This window comes from Leopardus geoffroyi, chromosome B1, assembly GCF_018350155.1.
Source record: "Leopardus geoffroyi isolate Oge1 chromosome B1, O.geoffroyi_Oge1_pat1.0, whole genome shotgun sequence".
In the NCBI taxonomy this organism is placed as follows: domain Eukaryota; kingdom Metazoa; phylum Chordata; class Mammalia; order Carnivora; family Felidae; genus Leopardus; species Leopardus geoffroyi.
Genome location: NC_059327.1, coordinates 183,851,897 through 183,876,464, shown reverse-complemented (window position 1 = coordinate 183,876,464; position 24,568 = coordinate 183,851,897). Strand labels below are relative to the sequence as shown.

At 38.5% G+C, this 24,568-nt stretch overlaps 1 protein-coding gene across 5 annotated transcripts in view; it reads left to right on the top strand.

Moving 5' to 3' along the window:
• Positions 1 to 24,568, top strand: part of STIM2 (stromal interaction molecule 2) — a 149,641-nt gene that overhangs the window by 101,719 nt on the left and 23,354 nt on the right. For all 5 annotated transcript variants that reach the window (XM_045474317.1, XM_045474315.1, XM_045474313.1 and 2 more), the window contains 3 exons: positions 17,384 to 17,495; positions 21,220 to 21,335; positions 24,178 to 24,355. In XM_045474317.1, coding sequence (XP_045330273.1) covers positions 17,384 to 17,495; positions 21,220 to 21,335; positions 24,178 to 24,355 — 406 coding nt within the window. The remainder of the gene's footprint in view (positions 1 to 17,383; positions 17,496 to 21,219; positions 21,336 to 24,177; positions 24,356 to 24,568) is intronic.

Sequence of the window (24,568 nt, the reverse complement as noted above, 5' to 3'; positions counted from 1 at the left end):
AAGCTAAGACAGGCTTGTGGACAGAATTGCTAGCTGGCACTCCTTACAGGCATGTCACTAAATGTTTTCAAATCCTTCGTAGAATTTATTTCCTGTGAAGAATTTGACTGACAATTCAAAAACGACGTCTTAAACTTTTGGGAAGGGGATGGGGGGGACTAGGAAAAGAGGAATTGGGAGGGTGAGTAATTAAGGCCCAAGAGAGACCCTACCTTTTGAATTTGCTTATGCATTTGTTTGGTTTCTGAATTGTATGTTGTAAGAATATAGAATTCTAACGTCATTATTTTCCATGTTTTGACCAGTACGAAACATTTTATGACAGACTTTTAATGATAGTGCTACAGCTCTACTGCTACAATGAATAATGATAGGTTTCTGTGTACTAGCTGCATTCCCACTGATCCAGAGCCTGTGACCTTAGCAAAGGTAAGCATGCCCCAGATTGCAGTGTGAGATAGTTGAAGATTGATCTGCTTTGGTAGTTGTCTAAATTTGTCTCATCTGTTTTTAATGAGCATGCTTGGTTGCATGAATTTGACCATGACATTAGACTGCATTCTCTTTTAGATGTGCAATTGGAAGCTTTTGGGTGTATAATTGGAAAAAGGGGAGGCCTAGTTTTAAGTTAGTGGATATACGTTTTAAGACTGTGTCCCGATACTTTGAGTGGTTTTTAAGAATGTCCAAAAAGTAATCACTCTAGTTTCTAATGGAACCTGCACTATATTAAGTACTGGAGGCTGAATTTATCATAAAACTAAATGCTTGATCGATTAAGTTATGTGCATAACTGATTGTTCGACATGCTTTGTTGAGTGGCTTGAAATTACAGTATACTATGTCTTCTTTTTTACTGCAGAGCTTTATTTTAAAGATGGAGCAGTTTGTGTTTTAGTATGTCTTATTTTGTGACAGAAGGTAAAGACAGACTCAAATTACCTCAAATATATTGGGATATTTGTTGTAAGGATACTTTATCATCAATGATTTTACTAATTGCAGGTGATAAAAATCAGACACTTGATTCCATTCATTATTGTGTCATCAAATGTGTATTTAGTTCTTGCTGTGAGACAGGCATTATTCTGGGTTTTGGGCATAAAGCATTGAGCAAATTAAATATTCTGCCCTCCGGAAGTTAATCCTCTTTTAGGGAGACAGATAGTAAACAAATTTGCAGGTGTGTATGTGCTCATAAGACTACTGGAACAGATAAGTGATAGGATAAAAGTAAAGCAGGGTAGCACATAGTCATTGACCAGGTAGGGTCAGGGCTTTTTAAGTAATGCAGTCAAGGAAGAACTCTGCAGAGAAGTGATATTCCTCGGTTCTAGATGTGAGTGTCAAGAGAGAGTGAGCCAAGGGGAGGTCTAGGTGAAGTACATTCCAGGCTTAGGGATCAGCCAGGCTAAGAGCCTGAGGCTGGTGTGACCTCAAAGTATTTAGGGGATTATGATAAGGCTAGTATAGCTAGAAGATCATAACGGATGGGGAAAGTTGTACGAGACAAATCAGATCTGTGAGGTAGGCAGGGGCCAGATCTCCTAGGACCTTGTAGGGCCCAATAAAGAGTTGGGGTTTTGTTGTAAGTGTAATGTAGTATATTCTATGTCTAGATTCATTTGGGAGTTTTGAGCAAAGTAGTGATACAATTTTTCTTTTGAAAACATTACTGTAGTAACTCTGTGGGCGTTCGACTTTGAGGAAAGGGGACAAGAGTAGAAGTGAAAGGCTGAGAGGCCTTGAGGCTCTTGCAGCAACTTGGTAGGAGGAGGGTAGCAGAGAGGTCTGACTGATAATGTAGTTTGAAGGAATAGCGGACAGGACTTGCTGCTGGATTGGATTCAGAAGTTGGTCGGGGGTGGGGACAGGAACTAACGATGGCTAGATGTTATGGACCTGTGGTATTAAAATTTTTTGGAGATGGAGGCAATTAGGAGAAAAAATCTGAACAAGCCCAATTAGAGGACTAATAATGGGGGGAGAAGTTGATAAACACTGAGATCATGATGTAAAGACAATGCTAGGAGGTCAGGAAGCAGAGGGAGGAGCCAGAAAAGACGAGCAGTGGCCAGTGAGGTGCTATATGAGGGGAACTGGGAGAACATGAGATCCTAGAAGCTTAGGCAGGACGTTTTTTTGTTTTTGTTTTTTTTAATGTTTATTTATTTATTTTGATGGAAGGGAGAAGGGCAGAGGGAGAGAGGGAGAGAGAATTCCAGGCAGGGGGCTCGATCTCACAAACCACGAGACCATGACCTGAGCTGAAATCAAGAGGGGGACACTCAACCTGCTGAGCAACCCAGGTGCCCCAAGGAAGGAAACGTTTTAAGAAACAGGGCACAGTCCGTGTCAGATGTTCCAGAAGTTCAGATAAGATGGTGACCGAGATTAGGTTGGCAAAGCAGAGGTTAAGGTTGTTAGTGATCTTGACAAAAAGCAGTTGACTGCAGTGGTGGAAGTGAAAGTCTCATTGGAGTGGGTTAAAGAAGAAGTGAAGATGGTAAATACTGTTGGCTTTCAAACTAGATTTTGAGAAGAGAAGGTAGAAGAAAAGCTTAAAAGGTGTGGATAGGTGGGGTCTGGCAGAATGGGTCCCCTGATTAAAAAAAAAAAAAAAAAATATATATATATATATATATATAGCTACTCCTTCAGAGTATATATATCTCTGATATATTCTTGATATTTAGCCAAGTCTAAAATTGGGGCTAGAAATGGATTTTCTTATGGGCTTCTTTTGGTCTTACTCTGTGTCCTATAATTACATCATTTCCCAAATAAAGATGGTTTATTAAATCCCATTTTGATGTTTTAATGAAATGAGCTAATGTAACTCTCAACACTGAGAATTCTGTCGGTAAATTTTACTCCACTTTCCGCTTTCCAAAATCTTACTGGCTATTACGGATTTTCCCTACTGCGCACGATTTCTTACTTTGACAAGGTGAAACCCTTGTCACTGTGTTCACTTAGGATCACTAGACATGTCTGTGTTGTGTAAGGGGAAATATAGGTGTTTTGAAAAGCATCATTGGAGGAGCAGGAAAGTGAATTTGAGATGACAGAAACTAGGCGCTGTCTGTTCTGAGTTACTTTGCACATCTTGAGAAAGGGATGCTCTCCAGATACCTATAAATTCAGGGAATAGATGATTCTTGGTACATGATCTAAACACCCCCAAAAGTCAAATAGTATTCATCAACTGAAGTAATATCTAAGAATACCAATGACTCTTCCCAACTGCTATTAGGCTTATAAAGAGTAAGAATGTGGAAGGTTTTTGTAGTGCTTTGTCTTCCTGATGTCCTGGACTTCTTGTCTGAGTCACTCACGAATTTTTGCCAAATGAGGCCTTTGCAATAGGGAAGAAGAACAAATGCGATATCAGAGAGCCAACGAGTATGGCGTTTACTAAGGTATCAGAGAATTAGTTGTCTAGGAGCATTTGCCTTTATGAAATTACAAAAAGGGCTTAAGTTATACATAGTTATAGGTAATATCTTGTTATCAATTCTAGGAAAAGCAATACTTTTATGTGACTTAGGCTGCTATAAGAAATGGTAGTTTTATCGTTTACAGTGCTGTCTTCATTTTCCGTATTAAAGAAAATTTTTTTTAATGTTTATTTATTTTTGACAGAGAGACCAAGCATGAGTGGGGGAGGGGCAGAGAGAGAGGGAGACACAGAATCCCAAGCAGGCTCCAGGCTCCGAGCTGTCAGCACAGAGCCTGACGTGGGGCTTGAACCCACAGACCGTGAGATCATGACCTGAGCCAAAGTCGGACGCTTCACCGACTGAGCCACCCAGGCACCCCATTTTCCGTATTTTTTAATGGAAAATTTGATATTTTTTCAGAAATGAATTTCATGTCATTATGAAACGTCTTTCATTTTTCTGTATATTAATAGGAAGCAAGGAGCAGAACTCTCTGAAATACCAAATGGATGCAATATTTTTATTAGTAGCATTTGTGTAGATTGAAAGCATGTCTAAACTACAAATAGGTATGGTGTTTGTCTTCTAGAATATAAGAATTGGTTCAGTTTGCAAGTCAGTTGGTTAGGCAGGATTTAGAGGTTACCAATTTTGGTTTGTCAACACTTCCATTAAAATAATAATGATTACTTACTAGAGTAAGCTGTCTTATTTTCACCGAATAACAAGTGTAAGAAAGTGTAATTTATAATTTAAGAACTCTGAATTTGATTATTTGGTAATAGGTTGTTGGTTTGTCTGCCAACAGTGTCACCAAAAGAAACAGAATTACTTTCTTCCCCTTTGGCACAGCTGGGGCCTAGGGAGAAAAAAAGTTAGAACAGGAAAGCGTTTCTGGATCTGGGAAGTAAGTCATTTGCAAGAGAACAAAGAAATACAACTGGGAATTATTGAGTACACAATTAGAAAATGCAAAAAAAAAAAATACATACATACATATATATATGTATGTATATATACACATATATATACACATATATATATGTGTATGTATATATATATGTATATATATACATACACATATATATATATATATGAATGAAGCAGGTTATTTCAACTCCAGCCGGTAAAAGTAGAGCAGTAATAAAGTTTAAATGTTCAGTAATTTAAGCCAATGTAATTACCGTATTCCTAAAAAAGACTACTAAAATTTCACATCATTTCTGAATGTAACCTAAGAAAATTTAAAGTAGTTTTCAAAAGGCATCATAAGCATTTTTGTAGTATTTTATTAGTTTTTTGCTGGATAAACAGCCTAAATCCATTCTAGAAGCTTTCTAAGAGGGTGAATTTAGTATCTTACATCTTTTCAACCTGGTACTAAGTGAGTAATGAACAATAAGTAAACTTTATGGGTTCTGAGGCTTCATAATTAATCACTGAGGCTTCTCATATTTTAGACACTCATTTCTTGAGAAACCTCAGGGTACAGCTGTCCTTTCCTGAAGAGATACTATCCCAAAGTAATGTGGAACTTGACTGCCTATGTTCAGTTCTTTACACAGCACTTACTAGATTTGTGACCTTGGGCAAGTACCTTAATCTCCGTGTCCCTAACTTTCCCCGTCTGTAAAGTGTAGCTAATATAGCACCCACCTTAGAGGATTGTGTTGAAGATTAAATGAGTTAATGACGATTTAGAGGTTAGAACAATGCTTGATAACTAATGAGAGCCTAGTGTTTGCTATTATCATTGTTAGAGTGAAAAAATTACTACTCTTTATTTAAGAAGAACACAAGCTACAAAGTGATAGAGAAGTCAGCAATTATTAGAACTCTACCTACATAATTGAAAAAAAATGGAAAGATTTCTTTTTAAAATTTTAATGTTTTAAGACAGTTTCAAATTTAGTGAAAAGTTGCATGACCAGAACAAAGAACTCTGGTCATGCAACTTGTACCCACTAGTTTTAGCATTGCTGGCTATTTCTTGCCTGAATTCATTAACTCTGATGGTTGCCAAATTGTAATTTTTTGAGTTCCATTATTCCTTCTATTCCTGGATTTTACTGTAAGGGAGAGATTTAAACAGTGTATTATCAACATCTTGTGAAGATGGTGGGGGAGATAATAGATGTATCTTGAAATTAGAAATTGGAGAAATAGTCTCCAATCTTAGGATCTGAAGATTGATTTCCTGCACTTAAATTTACATCGGTGTGGGTGGACTCTTGGATTTGTAGTTTATTCGGTGGGTTATAATTTGTTGCTCTCATTATTTTGGTCCTCAGATTGTTCCAGATTTGGCTGGTGGAAAGCCTTTCAAGCTGGCTGGTTTCTGTATTCTTTTATATGTATATCTCCATCATTTTTTTTTAGCTCTTCCTTACTTTCTGGCACAAAAAAAGGTGTTCCAGGCTCAGATTTTGTTACTTGTCAGCCCTAGGCCTGGAAACAACCATTTCTTCAAGGAGTCATGGTTGCTGATAGTTTAGATAGTATTTAGAAGCTGTGATTTGCGCACTAGACGTGATCACTGCTACTGAGGTGTTGCTGTTGGCGAGCCTTCTCAGTGAACAGTTAAGAAACGCGCACCTCTCTATTTCTGTCTGTATATTAAAAAGTCTTGAGCATCATTGTCACCTGATACCACGTCATACCACTACCAGTACAACACTACCGCGTTAGTTCTGCTGAATCCCTTTCCCTATTTGTAGCTGCTTTTACTCAGCAGGAAAACCCTAGCTCTGCTGTTTTCAATGTATTTTCCTATTTGCCCGTCCCCGGGTAATTGCCAGTCTCTTGACCCCTTTGGGCTGCTGCCTTACCCAGGAGCCTGTGTGTATAGCCCCTCTGCCCTCGCTGAGCCCTCACCCCAGTGTCGCATTATGGAGACTCTGGTCACCACTGGCCTGTCTTCCCGTCCTCTTATGGCACCTGGCCACTGCTGGGCAATTGGAAGACTGTGAAATGAATTTAAGAAAGAGAAAAAATTTTGGAGAGAGGTCTGAGCCCTCTCCAGTTGACACTATGTCAATGAGTCTGTCTTTACGAATTACTTTTTATTACTGAAGCATGTTATTCACACTTTTCCTTTCTGACATAACTCTAGCTATTGAGAAAGTAACATGGGAATGGGGAGGTTATTTAGTATTTTAATGTTTTAACCATTGTGTCAGTACTCACAAAACGAGAGAACTTTTCTTAAAAGTAATTTTGTCATTAATAACTAGTTAAACCACTGCTGTATATAGTAAATGAAACCCAAGTTGGAAAATAGCTAGTAACTATCTGTGAGATGTTAAATTTCTTAGTGTCAAATGTAGTAGAAAAAGGCATTTATAGTTGCAGATCAAACAGAAGCTGCCTGAGTAAATTATCTTGAAACTGCTTCTGTCATTGAAATTGGTAAGTTTTTCTGTTCTAGAAGAAAGTAGGATTAAAAGTTTTGAACATAGTGTCTTCCTGCCTGGAGATTGTATGACAGGCTCTGATAGCTTAATTTTTAGCTGGCCTTTAGTTTAATCTCCTTTAGAAAGAGTTTATTCACTGGGCTGGCTTTTGTATTCATTTTTTGTTGAACCCTTTTTTTCTTTTTAATGTTTAATTATTCAGAGAGAGAGAGAGAGAGGGAGGGAGAGAGAGGGAGAAAGAGAATCCCAAGCAGGCTCCCCACTGTCAGCACAGAACCTGAGCGACATGGGGTTCGAACTCAAGAACCATGAAATCATGACCTGAGCTGAAATCAAGATTCAGATACTTAACTGACTGAGCCACCCACGTGCTCCGTGTTGAATTCCCTCTTAAATCAGTACATTTGCTTACTTTGAGCTTTCTGATAGTCTTGGTAGTAATTTCCTGACTCTGACGTTTTACATTTATTTTACTCAATGCCCAATAGTAACTATACTTGTGAACTCAGTAAATATTTGCTGAATAAAAGAATCCCAAGTTGCCTGTAGAGAAAACCTCTTGAAGAAACCTTCAGATTCTAAGGGAAGAAAAATGGATTATTTTTAATAATTATAACAGAAAATTAAAGCAAACATTTGTAAAGCTGTCATTTAAAGGTAGAATTTTTGTTGTTAAACATAGTCTTTGAAAAGCGGCCTCCACTCCATTTTATGAACCTTAGTCATACTCCTGAAGATGTTTGTTGCTTTATCTAGAAATGCCACTAAGAAGAGTGAATGAAGGTGACATTTTCCTGGCAGCCTTGGTTGATAGAATCACTTTGCCATCTATTCACTCACCCGACAAGCATTAATTGAGTTCCTAAGACGTTTCTGCCATCCCACATTTATTTAGTGCTTGCTATATTTTTGATGTTGTACACTATGTTGGGAATGTAAAAATGAGTAAGAAATATTGTCTGCCCTCAAAGAACTTACCTTCATTTAATGTGAAATGCTCTTTTTGTTCCCAGTTTGGTGTTTAAAAAGTGAGTAAGTCAGTGAATGAATGAATGAGTGAATGAACCAAGGAACGAAAGAAGGAGGGTGGCTGAGGGCTGAGTGTACCGTGAAAGAATGTATAAGCAGAGATACAGCCACTGTACCCCTGAGGTGATATCTTTAATGACACAACAATGAGGTATTCAGGAAAACTTGAGTTTATTAAACTTTAAGGTTTTTTTTTATGGCTCTTGAGTCTACTGGCTTGTTGACTCAAGAAAGTGCATTCCTTGAATTTCCTTAATTACAAAAACTTTCTGATCCATTGTTATTTATTTTACTGTGATAATAATTTACATTTGTAGAGTACTTTTACCATGGCTAAGAGTCATTCCCACATACATTTTGCTAATCTTCAGAACAGGCACACAGTTTTGAGACTGTTTCTCTGGTTTTTATTTTTAAGATAGGTCTTTGTTATTCTTCACCATCTTCATGGAATTAAGAGTTGATACTACACTCTGTTTAAATGCTAATAAGATTGCCATTCACAATAGAAAAAGTAGTAGAGCCTTCTCTTAGCATCCGTGGTACCACTCCTGGGAAGAGAAACACCCTGGTAATTTTTAGTTCTGAATGTTCAGACATTTACCAACACTTAAGCAGTGTGCCTAAAAAGTTCATGTGGTTCTTACCTGGTAAAAGGTCAGGAGCTCATGAGAGAAAGTGTGTGGATTTATTCCTCTTTGGTACAGCTGCTAACAGATGGACTTCCCAAGTTCAGGGTGTGGCTTTTCGGTGTCCAAATATAGCATGTTGCAGGAATTTAGTCCATGCTACAGAGACGGGCCCCGCCAGACAGCGTGTGAACGAGCTCACATTTGGGCTCCATTCTGAAGATAAGCCTGTCTGGACCGTGCAGGGCAGCTGATCACCAGCCTCGCTCTGAAGTCACATCATAAAGTCTGCATACTACGGACCGAGTGAAGATGAAATGGGGAAGGCTTTCAACTTTTTCATCTTTTGTATTCTACAAAGTAATATGCAAATGTTTCCGTTACATTTAGCTGAAGTTGCTTTTCATCACAGTCGTGCTGTATTGTACCTTAGGTTAACTGTGTTTTCCTGTGACAAGTTACGTCTGTCACTGTAAAGAGAACTTCTGAGGTTTTAGTTACTTGAAGTTCTCAGTGAAATTGAATTAAGAAAGTGGCGAATACTGGTGTGCACCTGTATTTTAGAATATGGTACTTCATATAAACATGCCAATAATTCAGATTTCTTTTAACCCGCAAGTGGTTTTTAGCTTCTTTGTCAGAGAAGCTTCACAATAGAGAACTTCTCTGAATAACCCTTTTATGTGGCCAACTTGACATGTAGGTACCTTTGTTAACAGTGTTTATTCTTTCTCCTCCCTGACCTTTTTACCAAACCTTTTGGTATTTATCAAGATATTTTCATGCTTTGATAGAAAGTAGTGAGTGTGTACTGAACGTATTGTATTTAAGTCTACATTACTGTATTACGATATCAGAAGTTGATTTTTCTGAAATACATTAGTCTGCCAGAAGAAACTGTTGTGCCAGTTGCTTTCTTAACATTAAGAACATTACAAGAGTTTTTTTTTTTTTATCATAAATTTAGGATGTGGCATTTTTTGAAAAGTAGTAGGAAAGCTATTAAGACATGAAGTACAAAATAAATGTAATGTGCATATTATACCCAAGTTCTGACATGGCTGATGGTGACTTTGGCTGTATTTTGAAATTTTTTCATCATGCAGAGGAGGGAGAGGAGGAGGGGGTGAGGGTAATAGTCAGAAGCTGGGGCTTTGAAGTCCACAGATCCTGTCTCCACCACTTGTGTGCATGTAGACAAGTTACTCTTACTGTCTGAGCCTCAGCTTCCTGATCTGTGGACCAAGATTTTACTATTACTCGTAAAACCTATTTCAGAGAGTTGTTGAAAGAATTTCATGAAATGATTCATGTAAAGCATTTAGGAAAGTTACTGGAAATTGCCAGGTGCTCACAAAATGTCAGCTACTGCTTTTCTTAACATGTTCTGTGTGTGCATTAATGCCTTATAATTAGAGATCAGTTTTTTCTCACAGTATTTAGGTAATTTTACAGATCATCTTTGAAGGTTTTTAGGACAGCATGTACTTACATTGAATATAACCGATGAAAACTTACATGGTGGTACCTCACTAAGTTGTTTTGTATTTTTAGGCCTGTAACTTAATACAAGTCTATGGCTAAGTACACAGGGTGCATTGGTTTTATAAGATTGCCTTTTACAGATGAAAAGAGCAAGTGAATATGTAAATTTTAATCTTCAGAAGTTTGTCTTTCACACTGGTTTGTGTATGTCGTGTTTGCTTCAGTGAGGGCTGGGCTGGAAGCAACCAGATTCTCATCTCACCTTCTGTCCCAACACACAGCTTCCGACTTCCAGTATGTCCTAGGTGTCTGTGATCCCGTTTGGAGTCCAGCCTCCTCCAGTGCTGCTTTGGAATAGGATATCGTGAAAACAGTATTTTTTGTCTTTCACACGACTGTAGGTGTGGCATAGCCCGTAGACACAATTCAAAACAAAACAAAACAAAACAAAACAGGTTTGGTTCTCACCCTTAGGGGTCAGGTGTACATACAGCTAATACTTAAACGGCCACTTTATTCTGGGCGGCATAGTTCCTGCCTTATGGAAGCTTACAGTATAGTAGGGACATAAGATATAATTAAGCAGATACTTGGAAAATGAAGCAGCATGTGTGGTGTGCCATTTGGTAGAAACAGTAAGACTATAGAAATTCAGGGAGGGAGAGATCACTTTCAGTTGCACTGTCTCTTCTGCTTAGAACCAGTTTGTACACGAGGATGTACCTGTGCGTGATTCATGTGTTTCTGTAAGAAGGCTGCTTCAGCGTGGTGGCCACAGGAACGCTAGCTTCTCTTTCTGTTGTTGGCTATTTCTAGCCCTTCCTCTCTCTTCATTCTCTCCATTACTACAAGTCGTCCTGCTGACTAAAAACTTTCTCCCCTCAGGTCCAGTCACTATTTTTCATCCTTTTCAAATGCTGATCGAAAATAATTACATGCCGGAGAGACTGACACTTGCAAGGAGGAAGGAGAAGAGAGGGAAAGTGTTTTGGTGCAGAATCAGGAACTTTGTTCCCTATTAAAATAGCCCTGTTGAGGGCAAGGGGAGGGTAATGAAAAGGAGAATCCTTATCTTGCCTCTGTTCCTGTGAAAATCCATAAACGGGTACCCCCACACATCCTACATCCCCACACCCACTCATCTCCTGCAGATTTGGTTCTACTCACCATCCTGTCCCCACTCTTTCCTGTTCCCCACCACCTGCTTTGCGCCAGAGCCCTGCTCTGGCTCTGAATCCCCTGGCTCTTTGAAATCTTGTCATTTAGGCTTTTTCAAGTCTTAGGAGTCACCCCATGATGAAGAACTGGAATAAGTGCCCTTGCGCTGTTTGTTGTGTTACTATTTCCACGCCCTCAGTAGGCCACAGTGTGCGCTAGATGTCTCTAGCAGAATCCCGAATCCGTGAATGCGATTACCTATGGCAGATTGCTCATAAGCGATGTTTAACTCTTGTATTACTGTTAGTACTACGTGTCTGGAAGGTTTGTTCCAAAGAGAACCTGTGTTTTCCGTTTTAAACTGTGAGCTATTCTTTTTCAAAATGTTTTTGATGTTTGTTTATTTATTTTGAGAGAGATGGAAGGAGGGGCAGAGAGAGAGGGAGAAGAGAATCCCAAGCAGGCTCCACGCTGTCAGCACAGAACCCCACATGGAGTTCGAGCTCACGAACCGTGAGATCATAACCTGAGCCAAGATCGGGAGTCAGATGTGTAAGCGACGGAGCCACCGAGGCGCCCCTAAGCAGTGAGCTAATCTAAATCAGGAGACGCCTATATTGGCAGTGGACTTGGATTCTGCAGATGAGAGTTCAGATTCTAGCTCTTCCAGTTAATAGACAGATGCGACCACATACGTAATTACTTGGGCCTCTTTTGGCCACAGTCCTCTGTATAGACTAGAGACAACAGCTATCTCTCAAATGTGAACATGGGGAGTTAAATGAGGATATATATGAAAGTATAATAAAATGTACAATCCTGTATCAAAGGAGTGTGGCTTTTGGGTGTTGACAACTACTGTATTAGGTAAAAGAACAGGTTCCTGCCCTCTAGGAATTCATCACCTGGGGTTAAGACAGGCATGAGTGGTCGCGTGAGAGTATGTGACAGATCCTGTGGCAGATTTATGTACATGTGACCTGGAGCACAAAGAAGAGCGACTGTGATCTGGGAATTGATGGGTAGGGAAAACTTGGTGGAGGAGGGACTTCCTGATCTGAGAATTAAAGGCTATGGAAGAACATGCTGGGCAAAGAAGGAAGAAGGGAAGACCATCCCAGGTGGAAGGAGTGGCATGGGGGAGTGTGGTACATTCAGAAAGCTGCAGATATGGCTGCAAATGTGACCGGAACATAAACTGTGTACTTGCAGCGCATAATTTGATTATTGGGAGTACTTACCTAACTCTAAGAAGACAGTGTTACTGCCCAGTGGTTGACAGCTCCGGAAGCAAACTTGGTCTGAAAGCTGCTTTGATCCTTTACTAATCTGTTAGGTCTAATTAAGAACGTCACCTTCATAGACTTTTAAGTTCAGTGTGGTGATCAAAGTACCTACTTCAAGGGGTTGTTGCAACGAGTATTTGAAATAATGTTTGCAAATCTCCTGGTATTTAATACGCACATGATAAACATAAGCAGCAGTTTTTGTTGCTGTCCTGAAAGTTCTTAGAGGCACTTTTCCCCTGTCAGTATTTTTTTTTTTTATTTTTTTAATGTTTTTGTGTTTATTTTTGGGAGAGAGAGAACATGAACAGGGGAGGGTCAGAGAGGGAGAGGGAGATGCAGAATCTGAAGCAGGCTCTAGGCTCTGAGCTGTCAGCACAGAGCCCAGCGTGGGGCTCGAACTCCGGGACCACAAGATCATGACCTGAGTCAAAGTTGGACGCTTAACTGACTGAGCCACCCAGACGCACCATCCCCCGCCCCCTGTCAGTATTTTATAATCTACTTTCTAGGCCAGCAGTTTAGTAATATTTTAAACACCAACTTTTGTTTGTTATAATGGAATCAGAATTTGAATGAATTAAAAAAAATTTTTTTTAACATTTATTTTTGAGAGAAGAGAGAGAGCATGAGCCGGGGAGGGGTAGGGAGGAGGGAAACACAGAGTCTGAAGCAGGCTCCGGGCTCCAAGCTGTCAGCACAGAACCCGACGTGGGGTTTGAATCCATGAACCATGAGATCGTGGCCTAAGTCAAAGTCTGACCCGTAACCGACTGAGCCACCCAGGTGCCCCAAATTTGAGTGAATTTTAAAAGATGGTCTAGCCTGATCTTATCATTTTGTGTGTGAAGAAACTGAGTTGCATTTAATAACCTGGCTGTGGTAAATCAGTGATACAGCTGGGACCAGAATCAGGTCTCTTCCTGTTCCGGAGGTCTTTCTACTTGCCTTGGAATAAATGTCAAAAGTCGCTCAGTGACATGATTTCTAGCAGAAACCACATAAGGTAACAGCATGGAAATCGGCTTTGCTGGATGGAGCTTTGCAGATACGGAAATTTTAGTTTTTAACGAAATACACTCTCCTCCTCTGGCCGCCCTCTAGTGGAAGTGCTGTGTAGCAACAGCATATGTGAAAGAGCAATTGAGAGGCAGGTGACAAGGAACCAGATAATTCTTAAATGTGTAACTACAGACACTTTTTATTTGGGTCTCTTCACTAAAATGTGAAAATAGATTTTCATAGTATCTGTCAATTAAGCATGTTTTAATTCATGTATTCTAGAGGATCCAACAGATAATTTGTTGAACATCTTTTGTGTACCAAATGCTAGGAATAGAATGATGAGCAAAAAAACGTGTGCTTTAGTGAAATAAACAGATATTGAAATAATAATCATACAAATAAATAATTACAGTTAATGCTATGCCTAAAAAGTACCGAGTGATTTATGACCAATAGCAGTGTTTGGGAAGGCTCCCTTGAGGAATTAAGGTTTTAACTGAGATTGGAAGTCTTGGTAAAGTAAATAGACAAAGATGAGTCAGCGATGGAGAAACGAGTCTCTATATTGAGGAAATAGCAGGTGCAAAGGCCCTGAGGAAGGACATCGTATGACCTCTCCTAAGAATTGAAAGGCAACTAGTATATTTGGAGCAGAGAAAGCTAATATAAAATACAAGTCCTGGTCATGAAAAGTGAAGGTATTTACTAGGCATCACCAAAGAAACCAAAAAGCACAAGAAGAAGTGAGCTTCCTCCCAGAGTAAACTGTGTGCTCTTTGTTAGAATTTTGTTGTTTTAAAGATTCATTGTAAAAGAAATGACTTTAGAACCACTAGAATATTCTGTTTACAGAGTAGAGTGACATTAGGATTTGGGCACTTTAAATATGTATTTTTTTTTCATTAGATTTTTCTTCCTTTCTATCCTGGCTCATTGGGAATTGAAGGAATATTTTGATATGCTGGAGTGTTGAGATCAGGGACTTCTGTTGTTGATCAGTTGAACAGCCATGGAAATGACAGAGAGAATCTTCTCCTGTTTTCTTGGCTGAGATTTTTGTGTGGGTGCACGAGGTGCAGCTGCATGTTGGTTTCTTGGCAATCAAGACAAGTAATTCTCAGTGCAGTTCATGTTGAATGGGAAGCAACTTAAGAGAAAAAAGGCTATTTCGAATTTATTAAATTCATTGGAAAGCACCGAGGGCCTGAACCTTTAGCTGGTATTCTAAGTTATTTGGCTAAATGGATACAGCAGCCTCAGGCATGTGTCCAAGCTTATGCCAGGAACACATGAAGGAGAGAAAAATTTTTAAATAGTCCAAGTTTTGTCTCAGTATAAAATAATCAATTACCATATGTAGGTTTTAAATGAATTTTTGCTAGCTGCTTTCTTGTTGTGACTTATTGAGCTTTTTCTCTAAAGAACACTTAATGAAAAAGGCAGATTGTGAAAATTTAGCTTTGCTTGCAGAAGTGAATTCCTAATTTTCTGTAGTTTATCAGGAAGGTATTTCTCAGATTTATGCATACACAGATGGATTCCCAGATCTGCTTTTATTTTTTTTTTTTAATTTTTAATGTTTATTTTTGAGAGAGAGAGCGTGAGCACAAGCAGGGGAGGGGCAAAGAGAGAGAAGGAGACACAGTTCGAAGCAGGCTCCAGGCTCTGAGCTGTCAGCACAGAGCCTGATGTGGGGCTCAAACCCACGAGCTGTGAGATCGTGACCCGAGCTTAACCGACTGAGCCCCCGAGGTGCTCGCTCTTGTTCTTCACTATCCTCTGACCTTTCTGTGGTCTATAAGTACTTTGTGTTCCCCAAACCTCAAACTAAATGCAGACAATCTGGAGCTCTTAATTTTTTTTTTTTTAATTTTTTTTTTTCAACGTTTATTTATTTTTGGGACAGAGAGAGACAGAGTATGAACAGGAGAGGGGCAGAGAGAGAGGGAGACACAGAATCGGAAACAGGCTCCAGGCTCTGAGCCATCAGCCCAGAGCCTGACGCGGGGCTCGAACTCACAGACCGCGAGATCGTGACCTGGCTGAAGTTGGACGTTTAACCGACTGCGCCACCCAGGCGCCCCAGAGCTCTTAATTTTTTAAGGACACTTGCATCCTTCCCTTTGGATACTCTCATCATTGTCCTTCATATTCTTCAAGCAGAAATGTCTGAATTGCTTCCAGTCTTTAACTGCTTGTTTACATCTCTACTGCTATTTAATATTATTGCTCTCAGAATAGCATAGAGTCAGGTCCTACAGTCAGTTGGCCTGGGTTCAAATCCAGTCCTGCTACTATCTATCTTGGTCCCATTAACCTTTTAGTTTCTCATCTCCATAAATGAAAATAATTATGTTAGTGTTTCATAAGTTTTGTGTGTTTTTAAATAAGGCTTAAAGGAAAAAAATGTGAATATAAAGGGCTTAATTCAAAATAAGTGTCCAGGAGAAAAGATGTTAGCTATCATTTTCTTCATGATTTAGGGCCAGTCTCCCGGAGTCCATTAATAGCTGTGTTCAGTGTCCTGGGTGATCTCATTCGGTCTAAAGACCATCCAAATGCTGAAGACTCTCAATTTTTATATCCCTGTTTCTAATCGCACTCTTCCCTAAGCTCCAGACTTGTATATCTGATTGCTACTATGTGTCCGCACTTAAATATCTAATATATCCTTCAAATATAACATGTCTAAAAACAGAACTTTTGATCTCTGTCACCGCCTTGCTTGTCTTCCCAGTCTGTTCCTCCCATTCTTTAATATTGCAGTTGATAGTACTATCCTCTCTACTTTTTTTTTTTGTTTTGTTTTTGTTTGTTTGTTTTTTACTTTCCTGTAGCTACCAGCCCCCATCTATTTCATGAACACATCTAACAGCATTCTCCCCACCATATATCCTAAATCTGACCACTTGTCACCATATCCTCTACTGACACCATAGTCCAAGAGTGATATAGCCTCTTGTATGGACTGCTATATAAAGGAATGTTCTCCTTACTGCTCTGGGCTTTCAGTCTTGTCTCCTACAGAATCTACAATCCATTATCCACATTGAAGAGTAAATATAGATTTAAAAACATTGATTATTTACCCCCCCCCCCCCACTTCTTACTGAAATTAGAAAAATATCCAGAATTTTTTGAAGTCTTCTATGACCTGGCCCCTCTGCTTTCTCTTTCTTTTTCTCAAATACAGCTAGTTCATTCCTTTAGTAAGGCCTTTATACTGCTAGCTTTTCCATCTGTTTGAGATATTTTTCTCCCGGATGATCACAGTGTTGGCTCCTTGCAAAGTTTTAGGTCTCAGTTCAGATAATAGTTCCTCAGAGGCTGATCCTGACATCTTTCTCCTTTCTTTCTTAATAGCTGATCACTGTCTGAAATTTTCTTCACTTTTCTTCCTCCTCTTGTAAATTGCCCCCCCCCCATCCCATGAGGGCAAGGATTTTCTGTATTTGCTTATTACCATATTCCATTGCATTAGAATGGAACCTGATATTCACAAGCTTTACAGTATTCTGTGGATGGATGACTAAATGAAAGAAAGAATGAATGAATAGATACATGTCTTGTAAGTTTTTCTACAACCAGGGAAATGATGGATTATTTCCTCCTATATGAATTTTGCATAGATGCTTACTTTAGAATTAATCGCGCTAATATTTTATTCTTTTTCTTTCATGCTTTCTTTGTTATAGATTATAAACTTAAGTATAGGAAGTATGTCTCCACTGTTTTCAGCTTCTCATAGAATGCCAGATATCATTTAAGTACTTTGTGTTGATTGAATTGAAAATTCAATCTAACATCCTCCGAAGTTTTAGTAATTTTATATACATGTGTATGTATGTGTATATAAATATATATGTGTAAATTATGTAAAGTTTCCAAGCTGATAATTATGTTTAAAATATGCCTTCCCCTTTCATCTCTTGCAGTTCATAATTGGACCCTTGAAGACACGCTTCAGTGGTTGATAGAATTTGTTGAACTACCCCAATATGAGAAGAATTTTAGAGACAATAATGTCAAAGGAACAACGCTTCCCAGGTGAGTCTTTATTATCCAAATGTATTTTTTTTTCACTCAAGGAGAATTATATACTAGATGTTACTTTTCTGTGCCAAATTTGTAAGTTATCTCTGACTAAGGGCTCAAGGGAAATATCATATCCATTCTTTAATTTTTTAAGGTGTGAATTTGTAAGTTTTAATCATTTTTCTTTGTCTAAATATTCAAGCTCTTTTTAAAATTTATTCCCAAAGAAATTAATTTTTGGAATTAGAAGGTAGGCCAACTACATCTTTGTTAGATAACGTCAAAAGCCCAACCTCTGACCATGTGGTAAATATAACAAAAACATATTCATTTGATATGAATCCACCTTTATGAAAAACTTATTTGAGTGGGTTAATGTACAGATAGATCTTTCTTAATTGTATTCTTTAATAATAATAGTCACTTAATATTGGTGGCCACAAGTTAAAGCTCAAAAAAAAGCTTAATAAACAAAATGTAAATAATAGCCATTTTTAAAGTTTATTTATTTTGAGAGAGAGAGAGAGAGCACACGCCTCTGATTCTAAGGAGGTGACAGAGAGAGAGAGGGAGACAGAGAGAGAGAGAGAGAGAGAGAGAGAGAGAGAGAGAATCCCAAGCAGGCTCCAGTGCTCTCAGTAAGGAGCCCAATGCAGAGCTTGAACTCACGAACCGTGAGATCATGATCTGAGCCGAAATCAAGAGTTGGACGCTTAAGTGACTGAGTCACCCATGTATCCCTAATAGCAACCATTTTAAAATGTATATAACATAAAGGTACTCTGTATTATGTCATTTAAACTTCATGGTTAAAATTAAGTATGTATTGTTATCCCCATTTTGCAGATAAAAAGCAAATCAGAGAAAAGTCAAATGTTTTGCCCAATTCAGCCCTTGAACCTAGATAGATCTGATACCATATTTTGCCCAATTCAGCACTTGAACCTAGATAGATCTGATACCAAAGTCTAGGATTCCAGTTTATCCCTTAGATGCCTGGAATTATTCATTTTCTAAATTTTACTTTCTAAATCTCCATTAGTTAACTTAAAAATCTTTAAAGACTCAAATGTCAAAATTTGCAACGATTCTACCAGAACTTGCTTATGTTCCATTCCCCGCTCAAATGTTTCTTGAATCAAAAAAGACTCTAATCCCTTATTATCTCATTATTATTTGTGATGAAATATGCATATTGTATTTCTAATCGATTTGCTTACATACTCTATTGAAATAAGTGGCTGTTGTTTCTTTGGACTTCAGATTTTGGATTGAGTTGAAAATTTTCGTATCTCCCATAAATATATTTTGAACATCAACATCAGTATTTTACTGGTTTTGCTGTGCATATGGTTATATTGAGGAAATAATGGGAATAAGAGTCAGTTCAACAAGTCTGTATTGAGTATCTGGTGTGTTCAAGGTGCAACTAGATGGTGGAAAGAAGACAAAATGAAGATAGGGTTTTTGCTTTTAAATAAGTTTCTAAGCTAAACTTAGGATTAGGGTTTAGGGATTGGGGTTGTTTTGTTTTTGTTTTTGTTTTGAGTTCTATGTTACCCTAGTTATGAGGAACTCCTAGTATTTTTCTTATGTTGTCTTTTGGGAAGTTTCTTTGTACGACAACAGCATGAAATGAAATAGGTTGCTCAGTGTGTTGGCAATAAATGTTATAGCCACTTTTTTTCCTTTGGTTAAGGAAGGGGTACCAGAGATAGCTCAGCTTCTTGGAGAATTGTTGAAATAACATCACACTTCATCAAGATCAATTTTTTTTTTTTTTAAATAGTGAACACGTTACCAGAAAAGACAGGTTATAAATACAGAAGTTCAGCTTTCAGGTGAGCTCACGGGAGCTTCTGTGAGCAGAGAAGAAAGGGAAACCATAATACCCATCATCAAGCCCCTTTCATAGGGGTAATGGCAATTAGAGGACTCGCTTAAAGGGGCTTAAGTATCAATTAACTTAAATAGCAATATGAGTTACGGGACTTTTTGTAGGGTAATTGTAGGTACAAGAGCTACTTAGAAGAATGTGTAAGAAAATGTATTACACGTTCCAGATGGACAGGTACCTACAGCAGTTCATTGTTTCCTTTCTGTGACATTAAAATACTGTCGCATTGCAATAGGTAGCCCAAATTATGTTAGTTTTATGTTATCACGGTTATCATAAGCCTTTTACTGATTTTCTATAGTCTGAAATTCTTATTACCAGAGCTTAAACTAAGGCTCTCTTCGCCTGACGCATGCCTCCTCATTCCTTTCAGACCTGTGTGAACTCCCCTGACATCCTCACCCACTCAGGTAGAACCACTTCCACCTCCCGGGCTCATACTGAACCTTGTATAAAACTGTTATGTGGTATCCTTTTTACTACATCTCGTTGTTTCTCTCCAGTTTAGTCTACCAGTATTGTTGCTGTTAATTCATTCATGCATCCATCCATGCATTCACTCATGTATTCTACAAACATTTATCAAGCATCTACTTTTGCCAAGCATAATGCTAGGTTTGGGGATACTGAGATAAGACATAGCTCTGCCTTCCAGCAGTTTGGGAAGTGTCACGTTAAAGGTGTAACAGGAGCCATACACAAAAGGTACTTGCAGAGAAGATGAAGGAAGGCATTTTGCAAAGGGAAAGAGTTCTTTACACTGTAAAGATTTATGGAAGCCTGTAGCAGTTATAGGAGTTTTTGTAACTTCTGCACACTCACACGTTCTGGTAACTTTCATAATAAAAGGCAGTGGATTCAGAGTACAGTCATTGGAATCATACATATTTGGGTTTGAATCCCTGCCCCACCTCTTGCTACTAATTGGGCAAGTTACTCAATCTCTCCCTACCTTAGTTTCCTCATCTGTGAAATGGGAATTTTGTATCTATTTGAGGTGTTCTTCAATTTTGATTTAGCCTTTGACCCAGGACCGGGCATATAGTACATGCTTGTTTTTATCGTCATTGTTATTAACTATTATATGATTATTATTAGACTTTGTGTTATAAGATCTTCATTGGTGTCATACTTGGTTGTTAAGAAATGTTAGTTGATGATGGGGCAACTTGGATTTGCCGTCCAAAACAAAGTGATTTTATTTCCTTCTTTCACCTGTGCCTTTTGGCCCCCTACATGTTTTTTTTTCATTGGTAATGAAATGGTTCAGTATTTCCTATTACATAAATGTCTGTTTTCTCCCCCCAACCATGATGACTTCTTATTCTCACTTATGACTTCCGTGGACTCTGTTTAATTTATAAACAGTTTACATATTAGAATGTAAAGGTACAGGTTTTTCAGACACTTTTAAAGAAAAGTGATACGATCTAAATTGAAAAGTATATTTTATAGTTTGCTATTGATGTTAAGTCAATTACCTAACAATTTTCTTGTTCTCTGTGAAATGATAATAAAATGCAGAGGTAATTAATGGTTATAAAATGCTTTTGCATTAGTTAAATTTCTGCATTCAAGTAAATTATAGCATAAAGTTAACCTTAGAAAACAAAAACGTCAACATAACAAGTAAATAATTAATGCAGGGTGTCTGTACAGCTAAGTTTGCACCGAGAAGTTTTTTGACACATGTTAGTAAAATATTAAATCACATGGATGAGCTCTTAACAGTAGTAGGTCGTCACTAATGTGTAAAGTATTACATGTATTGCTCAAGTATTTAAATTTACATACTAGAAATATTTTCATTTAATATGTATATATTTTTTGAATGAACAGGATAGCAGTGCATGAACCTTCATTTATGAGCTCCCAGTTGAAAATCAGCGATCGGAGTCACAGACAAAAACTTCAGCTCAAGGCGCTGGATGTGGTTTTGTTTGGACCTCTAACACGTTAGTATTCTCTCTCACAGAGTATGATGCAAAAGAATAATCAGATCACATATTTGTCATTTATTTTTATTTTTTTTAATTTATTTTTGAGAGAGAGAGAGAGAATGAGAATGAGTGGGGGAGGGGCGGAGAGGGAGATAGGATCGGAAGCATTCTCTGTGCTGACCGCAGGGCTCGTACTCACTAACCTCGAGATCATGACCTGAGCCAAAGTCCGACACTTAACTGACTGAGCCACCCAGGCACCCCTATTATTTAAAGAAGAAAAAGTAAGAAAGCTAAAACACTAGGAAAATCGTCTATTAGGTATAAAGGAAATGTAGTATCTTAAAAGATTTATAGGGTGAGATTTTCTGTCATTGAAATGTGGAATGTCACATTGCCAAGCTGGTTCCTGAAGATCCACTTGAAATTTTCCATGATAACAGACCATCCTGCCAAAGCACAAGATGGAGAATGTTATTTGATTGTATTGAAGAAGAACAATAAAAGAAATTATTATGTCATATTTGTAAGGAAAATAAACCTTGTATTTCTTTACTTTTGACAGGAATACTTTTTTTTTTTTTTCAGAAGGGAAGTTTAATATGCTTATTTAATTTCAAGTTTTAAAAAGCTTTGGGGAAAAGTATTTGAATATTCTACATTTTTAGAGGTTTTATATTCTATTTTTCAGAAGCCAAAAAGGAGTAACAATTAATACAAGAAAAATGGCTTCCAGAAATGATAAATTAGGAAACTAATATTTATTTTACCTCAGTTTTCAGAGTTAGGAGACTTGCAGGTTTCTGTGATTGGTTTGGGGGGGTGACACTACCAAAAAAGGGTTACTGGAGCCGTTGGGTAGATTCCATGATGGGACTGGTGGTTCTTTTTTGGCTCAGGCTGAGAGCAGCTGGTCAAACAGCTGGAACTCTGCTTTGTGAGAGTTGGTGGAAATGCACTGTTGTTGGAAATTACAAACCCTAGGAAATCGAACACTCCTGAAATGCCGGGCATTCCACAGAGGTGACACCCTAAGTTTTCTGCTGAATCTGTTGGGGATTGTCTTCTGTGAGATTCTGTCTGATTTGTTCATGTGAATGATTGGTGCAAATAGGAATGAAACTATATAACTTGCCTCTGTATACAACTTGGTCAGGAATATTTATATTTTATTAAGCCAGGAACAAACTCCCTCTAAGCCAAAACAGTATTTCATGTCATTTGAAAAGAAACCAAACTAGTCAAAAGAATGCTGAAAACAAATGTTTTAATAAACCAGCGAAGAAGTTAATGATGCGTTACCTTTTTAATGTGTTTGTCTTAGAATTATTATTTGAGGGAATGAGCCCTGCAGTGGGAACACCAGCATTAGATTTATAACAAACTAACACTGTCACACGAACAGACACACATTGTAAAGGAGTTTTCGCTGAAATCTTTTTCAGTTTGTGGCGCTTACTATAGAGTTTGGTACTTGACCATTCTCTTTATTGTTATTTCTGGTGAGTGATATTTTGGCCTGAACTGGGCTCATGTTTAAACTAGAACTTGAGCTGAACTTCTCAGTCTGAGGCGGAAGTAAAAATAAATCCTTTTGAGACTTTGGTCTTCCGCAGTGCATCTGTTTCACTGGAGGTGAGGGCGTGAGCTCTGGAAATAGGGTGTCTGGCATAGGGCTTGGCATTCCTCACACGGTGTAAACACACATGAACCTGAGTGAGCACGAGAAGTCGTGATGTCTACGGAGCCCCGTGTTTCATCACGCATACAACGTAGATGTGCTGGAGGCCTGGGCAGTTCGGTAGTTTTTCTGCCGTAAACTCTATCTCTTGGGAGCAAATCATGCATTACATTGTCTTCGTTATCATTGTGTATCACTCCAGATCCTCTGAATCTTAGTGTGTGTTAAGAGTCAGGGATAGACTAGGAAGTTATTTGACTAGTGACTTCTGTGTTTTGTATCACTGAGGACAGTAGGCCCTGGCTCCTTACTCCTTACTCCTTACTGTAGAAACTGCTGGAAATTACTGACATGCCTAGTGGTCGAGAAGGTGATCCTGTTCTTTCCTGCTAGTAACCCAGAAATCTCTGGCAAATAGCACCTAAAATATGACTTGTTATGATCATTTAACTCATGGTTACTCAACCTTGGCACTTCATGATTTGGGCTGGATGATTCCTGGGTAATTCTCTGTCACTGGCAGAAGCAGGGCAGGAAAGTGTCTTGTGCGTTTTTGTCTGTTGAGCAACATCCCTGGCCTCTTCCCACTAGACGCCAGTAGCAACTCCCCCACCCATTTTACACCCTCCCTGCTGTGGCAAGCAAAAATTGTCAAATGTCCACTGTGGGAGATACCGCCCTTGGTTGAGAATCACTGACTAATCTTCATTACATGACTGCTTGCTTGGGGGGGGGGGGGGGGGGAATGCTCTTTTGTTGAATGATTAGGCTTCCAGTGTGTGTATCAAAGTATGACATGTCCCTAACCTGACTGAAGGAAAGCAGTTGGGATGATAGTGGTGGTATTCTTTATGTCTGCTTTCACCCCACAGAGGACATGATTGGAGATACGCTTGCCTTTTCAGGGTCCCCAGAACTTTTGTTACTGCCTCCTGTGCCACAGGGGTGTGGTACATCCATGTGGGCTTATCTGTGCCCTCTGGAGGGTCTAGTATATCAGTGTTACGATAAGCACTTTGATTGTTTGAAGAAATAGCTTTTAAAAGAAAGGAGCTTGTTTATGGGAGGCTCATCAAAAAACATTTGCTTGTTTTAGCTACCTACTACAAAATGCCTCTGTATGAAGATTCTGTTACACTCAAAGATTAATTTGACCATCTGCATTTTTTTTCATAGGCCCGCCTCATAACTGGATGAAGGATTTTATTCTCACAGTTTCTATAGTAATTGGTGTTGGGGGGTGCTGGTTTGCTTACACACAGAATAAGACATCAAAAGAACATGTCGCAAAAATGATGAAAGACTTGGAGAGTTTACAAACCGCAGAGCAAAGTCTCATGGACTTACAAGAGAGGTACGTTTAAAAAGCTATAAGTCTTATTATTTATGTTGGCAAATACAATTTGTGAAAATGTAATGTGGGTGTGTGCTTACACACTTATGTTTAGTTTGTTACACATATCAGTAATGTATGTACACTTCATATATTTATAAAACTTACAATGTCCTAATTATAGATTTATATTAAAGGTATGCTCTAGTGAATAAATGGGCAGATCAGTAGAAA